Below are 7,327 nucleotides of genomic sequence, written 5' to 3' on the forward strand. Positions count from 1 at the left end.
TCCTATACAATTGAAATATTAGCCGAATACTATGAACTAAACAAATATTGAATATTTATTATAGCTTGTTATATTGCTTTTGTATTGACACTTTCTTAATTGTAGCCTTTGCAGTTATGTTTCAGTTACAAGAGAAATCAAATAGCATCACACACTTGAAAATTAGTAGGCTTTCTAAGCAGTATGCTTGTAGTAGCTACAAAGTCAAAACCATATGTAATCGGTTGAGCAAAGCTGATAAATACTGAAGAACAATTTGTTTTTCCAAGATTCTTGACCATTGGATTGTGTCCAGATTCAAGTGAATAAGAGCCAGCATACTATATAAGATAGGTTTCTTACATCTGGATATAATCCATAAATGTTTGGCAAATATATGTCAATGATAGCCTACTGAAGTTTCAAACAATGAGTCTTGTTTGAAACTCTACAATGAAACTCTACAAACTCCACAATGAATAGACCGAAGACATGTTGGTAGCTAAATCCATTTCAGGTACTTGAAATTTTTTTGCCATCTTAAATAGCTAAATTAAGTTTTCAGCACACATGAACACAGCTATAATATGCTTCAGCATTACTATAGCAAGATACGTAAACGGGCCTGTTTTTGGCCTCCCAAACCCCCCACGCGTCATGTTTTTGCCCTCCCCAGCAGCACTCTGCAGGCCTCCCAAACCCTCTGCACACCCCGTTTTTGTCAAAAACAGGCCTGGTGGGATGCGCGGGGCAGGGTTTTAGGAGGCCAAAAATGGCTGTATTCAGTGTATAAGACGCACCAACATTTCCACCCTCTTTTAGGGGGGGAAATGTATGTCTTATGCTCCAAAAAATACGGTATATGACCACAAATGCCAGAGAAATTAACATCAGTGCAGAACAAGTTATTCTGGTGCTTTTGGGTACTAGAGAGTCACGTCATGTCAGGCTTTAATGTAAGCTGTGCCACTCACTATATGTGGTTATTATTTACAGTGAATGTTGTCTCTAGAACCATACTATTTTATAACAATCATTCTCACCAGTATAGAACATAAAGTTTTGATTTGCAACAAGTAACTAGATCTGTCTTGGCACGAATCACAATTAATGGTGCATTTCAATTTTTTTTCTTTTCCCCTTTTAATTTTGTGTGTGTTAGTACTATCATTATAGATATGGGCTTGATTTCCGGTGTCTAAGGTATCCTGGCATTATCTCAGCAGATTCTCAGCCTGGTGGAGGAACAACTGGTAAGGAAGCTGATGCAGTCCAATCTCTTATTTTTATATTGCTGGCAAATAATTTAGCCAATAAAATATGAAGGCAAAACCACAAGAAAGTGATTCTGCTTATGTTTGCAGCTTTTGTATTTTTCATGCAAGAGCCATTCTTTTGCTAAGAGCTCCATAGCTCTCTGAGAGGCAGTCAGAGAAACAAACTAGAGGGGGATGAAAGCAAAAACACAGACAGAAGAAAACCTACTGGGTGCTTCCCAGATTATTTTTTTAGCTTGCCCTGCCCTTTTTCTCCCTCTGATGGCTACCTTTTATTCTTCATTTTCGAACTCCTGAAAATGAAAACCTGCTAGTAGAATTTACCAGGTTGCTCAGATTTTGATAAGGAATCTATTCTAGACCAGAGTCTAAATGACAGTTCTTCTTCAACATACATTTATGCATTTTTCTTTTAAATCTACATGAATAATTCCAAAGGTGCTTTTTCAAGAGGCAGCTGGACTTTCTTGTTTTACTTTGAAGTCGTTTCACTTCTCATCCAAGAAGCTTCTTCAGCTCTGACTGAAGAGGTGGGGAATAAGGATTTCAGTGAAGGGACACAAGGCAGAAAACATCCTGCAGCAAGCACATCTCCACAACACAGTCCTTTCTGGAGTTCCAAGAAGGCTCCACACCCATTTACTCTTTTTGGGTAATGGATGTGGGCCTTCTTGGAACTGCAGAAAGGACTGAGTTGTGGAGCTGTGCTTTCTACATGATGTTTTCTGTGCCCTGTGTCTCTTCACTGAAATCCTTCTATTCCCCACCATCCAATCAGAGTTGAAGAAGCTTCTTGGATGAGAAACGAAATGTCTTCAAAAAACCCGGAAGAAGTCCAATTGCCTCTTGAAAAAGCACCTTTGGGACAACCATGACTGAAAATCTCCATAGACTTTTAGCTACATGAATAATATAAATAAATAAATGTAGTTTAGCCCTGGACTATAAAAGGTACACTGAAACATTCACCTCAATTTTAATTATTACAGTTCCTGTTAAACTTTCTGTGAGTTTCATATTGATTTACTCTTCTAAGCATCCTTTCATTTTACCTTTTGTTGCCACATATTGATAATCTTCTTTTTCATATGTAACTGGAGTTTCAGCTGGAGTTATATCACCTGAACCAGGCATGCTGCCATCTTTTCTTTTTTTACCAGATTACGCAGTCCAAATTTTCCATGATGCTCTCAAGACTGGAAAATTCCAATGTAATCTTAAACCAGACACCCGCTTGCCAATGATGTATATTGATGACTGTCTTAGAGCTTCTTTGGAGATCATGGAAGCACCTGCTGAGCAGCTGAGCATGAGGACTTACAACATCAATGCCATGAGTTTTTCACCTGAGGAGCTGGTTCAAGAGGTCCAGAAGCATATTCCAGAACTTGAAGTTGCCTATAATGTAGATCCTGTTAGACAAGCCATTGGTTAGTACCTGGCTTTAGCCTTTCACAATGCTGTATGAAGCTATATATGACAATGGTCTGGGACAATTTTATTCTTTCAAACTGGTTGACAGGGGTTTTTTTTTATGAAGTGTACAAGATTGGAATTTCATTGTTAGCCCTAGCAAAGACTTTAAGCTGCTTAATTGCACCAGCTATATACTGTAGATGGACCTCACATTTATTTAAAAAAATGAGTCCCAAGCTCCAATAATTCAGCTTTTAGCTTTTGTTTTAAGAATTGTCCTTTTATACATTTTCAGGAATCCATCTAAGATATAAACTTGATATCTGTGACAAAGTGCACTGAAACCTTAAACTGGATTTTATACCCAATAAGGGGATGATTTTCAAATTGGATTGTAATGATTAAAAGCTCTTAAATGTGCATGTAGATACCTTAAAAAATATATTTTATCTCCAGTGAGAAAGAAATCTGTGAAGTATCATAAGAAGCTGCTTTTTCTGCACTGTGTATTAGAAGAGAGTTTTGGCATTCCTTCTCTTCCAATTGTTTTCTCTGTTTGAAAATTGCTGCTGACTAAACGTCCTAAGGGGAAAAGGGGAGAATTCTTGGCTTGGACTTTCAAAGCCCTTTGCTTTTGATTTAATATATATGTTTTTCTTTATTTTTGTTTCAGCTGAGAGTTGGCCAATGGTTTTTGATGACAACAATGCCCGCCAAGATTGGGGATGGAAACATGATTATGATCTTCCAGACCTGGTGACCACCATGTTCAACTTCCTTAGCTCTGTCCGTTCCGTTTCCAGAGTTGCTCAAGTCAGCTAAGTCTTTATATGATGCAGCCACCAGATGTCTCAGAGCACTTCATCTACTAAAATTTGAAGAGCCTGCTATTTGAACATGATTATTGATTTCTCAGTTCGCTTTTCTTTTTGCTAAAGAAATATACATGCATATACAGTATATTTGCTAAAGATATATACACATACATGCATATACTGAGAAAAAGTTTGTATACATTTCTGAAAGCTGTCTAACTATAGGGACCCTCAGGAAATAGTTGTTCATTAGCTGCAATTACTCTCCCAATTCTAAATATTTATTTGGAATATACTCTTTTTGTTGTTTTGTTCTTTTATAGGGCTATACATGCTTCAGTAAAGATTTGGAAGAAGTACTTTGGAACTCACATGAATGTATCATCCTTTTGCTATTCATTAAATCTTCTTTTTTTAGGATTATATTCAAGCCTGACCAAAAATGCTTCTGTAGAAGGCTAAAAAATGGGGTAGTATAATGAGTGAGCAGAGAGGTGCTAAGTTTGTTTAAGGATCAAAGCATCTTTTCCTATTCATTTTGAAGTGTGCACAGCCTTAAAAACTACATCTAAAACTAAATTATGTCCTACTTGAATTTCTTGGGCTATAAAATGTAAATGACATGGGAAGGAGAGGAGCATTAAGGAGAGACTTCACAAAAGGGAAACATATTCTCAGTTCTGTTGATTTTCTGACAGTTTGTTCTACCTTTAAGTGCAAATTCTCCTGAACTTCCTGCTCCCATATTCATAGAAAACTGAACACAACTATACAGTTCCCTGGAAGGATCAAATATTGGGTCTTATGTTTTTATTATTTGCAAGCTCTCTTTGTCCACTAGAGCCCCCCTATAGTTTCATGGAGTGAAATTAGTATTGGGATGCTATAGTTTCTAAGAGAATAGAGTTCTGGATTGTTGCAAATATCCCCCAAGTCTGCAGCACTAGGAAGCAAATGACAGAAAAAAACTGAGGGATACTTGCAATTATGATAGCTGCAAGCAGGGCAGCTGCAAAATTGTGCTTTGATTATTTCAGATCTATGACCTAAATAATGTTATGGAAATTCAAACTAGATTACATTAAAAAAATCAGATTAAATATGTGAATCTGTCGTTTGTTTCCTATTTATAAATTATGGTACTTTGGGTTATGTGCCTGTGTTTTTAGGTATTTTGGCATCACTGAAAATACAAGATTTAAAAATACAGTTTAATTCTTTCCCCAACCTGATATAAATGTGTTCAGTTGCCTATGAAAGTGATTTTTTTTCCTTCTCTGTTTGCCTTTGTTGTATATTGATACCTTCAACATTCCATAGCCCAGGCTAATTTATAAACAGATGCTGTTTGCTCAACTTTAGGTATTTTTTATTCTGTACTGTATGTAAAAGTAGGACCAGTCCATAGAAACCTTGGCCCTGAATTAGGCAAGAATGTATCCTCCTTTTAGAGCACAGGGGAATTAAATGTGAATCCAGATATTTCCTCTTCAGGTACTCCTTTGTTCTGAACATTCCTAAGGCTTTGGAATTTTTCTGAAATACTTGTGGAGCCCCTCAAGTTAGTGGTCATTTTTTAGCAACCCTGAATCAGTTTCCAATTGAACAGGCCTAGATCAACAATAAGCATATTTAATTAATTTATATATTGTGAATTATATGCCCCACAATTTCAAAAAGCTCTGAGAATCTTACAGATAATACAAAAATAGCCATAATTAAAAGGAAATAACCAAACCTAATAACAATCACCACTGACACCAAAGAAAATAGTACTGGCAATAATGTTCATGATTGAAGGAAGGGGACTGCCACATCATCAGTCCTCAAAGACTTTCCAAAAAAGAGTCTGAGTTTGGCAGCTTTCCTCAACACAAAGAGTTGGTACTGTTCCAAACATCCAGGTTCAGGGTCACTCTGTGATAAGAATAGGGGATTGTTTTTGTACCACTGTTGTGGGCTTTCCAAAGGCATGCTTTGGACAAAATGGAGTAGAATACACGAACATTTTAGTCTACTCAGTGGCCTACTGATGGTCTACATCTCCATGTGAAGGATACTGCATGATGCATCGTTGTCTTTTATAGGTTCTTCAGATTTTAGATCTGTTTTTTATCCCACTTTTATTATTTTTATAAGTTACACAAAATGGTGGACCTCACCTAATACTCCTTCCTCCTCCAATTTTCCTCACAACCACCACCAATGTGAGGTGAGCTAAACTAAGCTGAGACAGAGTGACTGGCCCAAAGCCAGCCAGTCAACTTTCATGCCTTATTACCCCTTGAATTCTCAGAAGATATAGGGTGTACTCGTATATTTCATTGTTACATTTCTGTGCACGCCGCAAGCGCTTACTCTGCAATACAGTAGGCATGTTGCCTACATTTAGAATGTTGCTTTTCATTCTAACTCTGAAAGAGGATTTAGACTTTTGGTCATAACTGTTCAGATTACACTTTTGGCCCAACGGGTCTGCTAAGCAAAACCTAATCAAATAAGTTTACAATGTTAAGAATTTAAAAATAATTTCCAAACAGAGATCACTTTGATATTGAAAAACAGTCTCAAGTATTTTCTTTATTTAATACAAATGTGCTGAATTAATTATATAACTGTCCTTTTTTTCTGTAATAAGAAATAATTCATAAGAAAGATTTTTTTTGTTTAGTTTGATTTATTATAAAATACTGGAAGACGACTGTGGCTATTCTGGTGAGATCATGATATTAAAATCAAAATTCCCATATTTAGGCAAAGATTTGGTCTGTGAAATTTAGTTACTATTTTATCAAGATATTTAAAGATTGTGTTTCCCTTGTGGAATACATTATAGCCAAACCTTTGTATTATTACTCTGTATGTCCAATGACTTTAATGGGATTTAGCATTCATGAATGAAAGGTTATTCATTAATTTATTCATTTATTTAGCATTCATACTTTTTATCAGTTCTGAATTGCATAGTTTCGTTTAACAAGGAATATTTGTATCCTGATTAAGAGTAAAAAAAAGAGTTTTCTTTCTTTCTCTACCACTCTATTGAAAGTTATTCATACTATTTAAATAAAGTTCTAAATACATAGATCTGTGTTGTTTTTGTCTATTTGCTATATGTGAGTATCAATTGCAAAAAGAGTGCTGCTCTTTTATAGAAAAAGAAATAGCTGGTACTTGGTGGCCATTTGAAGTTTCAACAGCACTGAAAAATGTGACTGTTTTTCACTCAACCATTGCAACATCCCCATGGTCATGTGATCAAAATTTGGATGCTTTGCATCTAGCATGTGTTTATGATATTGCAGTATCCCAGGGTCATGTGATCACCTTTTGTGACCTTCTATAAGCAAAGTCAATGGGAAAGCTCATTGTTGTTAAGATTTACTTAACAACAATGATACTAGTTTAACAATGGTAGGGATTCACTTAACTGTGGCAAGAAAGGTCATAAGGGCAAAATTTAATAATGTCTGGCTTAGCAATGGAAGTGTAGTGCTCTTTTTTTCAATTTAAGCTATTACAATTTTTTCCACAAGTTCAATATTCTAATTATACCACAACAAAAAGTTGAAGCCAGGAAGAAAACACCAAGATGTCACACGGAAGAAATGACTGATGTACTAAATGTTTGTTTGTTTATAAATAAAATTTTATTTAAAAAAAAAGGAAGTGTAGTGCTCAGTTGTGGACACAAGTTGAGAACTTCATATATAAGCCTTTCGTGTTTAAAAAAGACATAAATCTGACATTAAAAATAGTGACATTCAGAAACATCTAAGAAAATAATAACAGAATAACATGGAAGTAACCTTGAAGGTCTTCTAGTCCAACCTCCTGCTC

At 35.8% G+C, this 7,327-nt stretch overlaps 1 protein-coding gene across 1 annotated transcript in view; it reads left to right on the top strand.

The window, feature by feature from the left end:
- The window catches only part of LOC131189040 (L-threonine 3-dehydrogenase, mitochondrial-like), a 29,657-nt gene extending 23,085 nt beyond the window's left edge, over nt 1-6,572 (top strand). Inside the window, exons 7-9 of the mRNA XM_058164833.1 lie at nt 1,142-1,232; nt 2,417-2,686; nt 3,346-6,572. Of these exons, the coding sequence (XP_058020816.1) occupies nt 1,142-1,232; nt 2,417-2,686; nt 3,346-3,494 (510 nt within the window). The 3' untranslated portion in view covers nt 3,495-6,572. The remainder of the gene's footprint in view (nt 1-1,141; nt 1,233-2,416; nt 2,687-3,345) is intronic.
- The last annotated feature ends 755 nt before the right edge of the window (nt 6,573-7,327 follow it).

This window comes from Ahaetulla prasina, chromosome 1 (assembly GCF_028640845.1).
Source record: "Ahaetulla prasina isolate Xishuangbanna chromosome 1, ASM2864084v1, whole genome shotgun sequence".
NCBI classification, from domain to species: domain Eukaryota; kingdom Metazoa; phylum Chordata; class Lepidosauria; order Squamata; family Colubridae; genus Ahaetulla; species Ahaetulla prasina.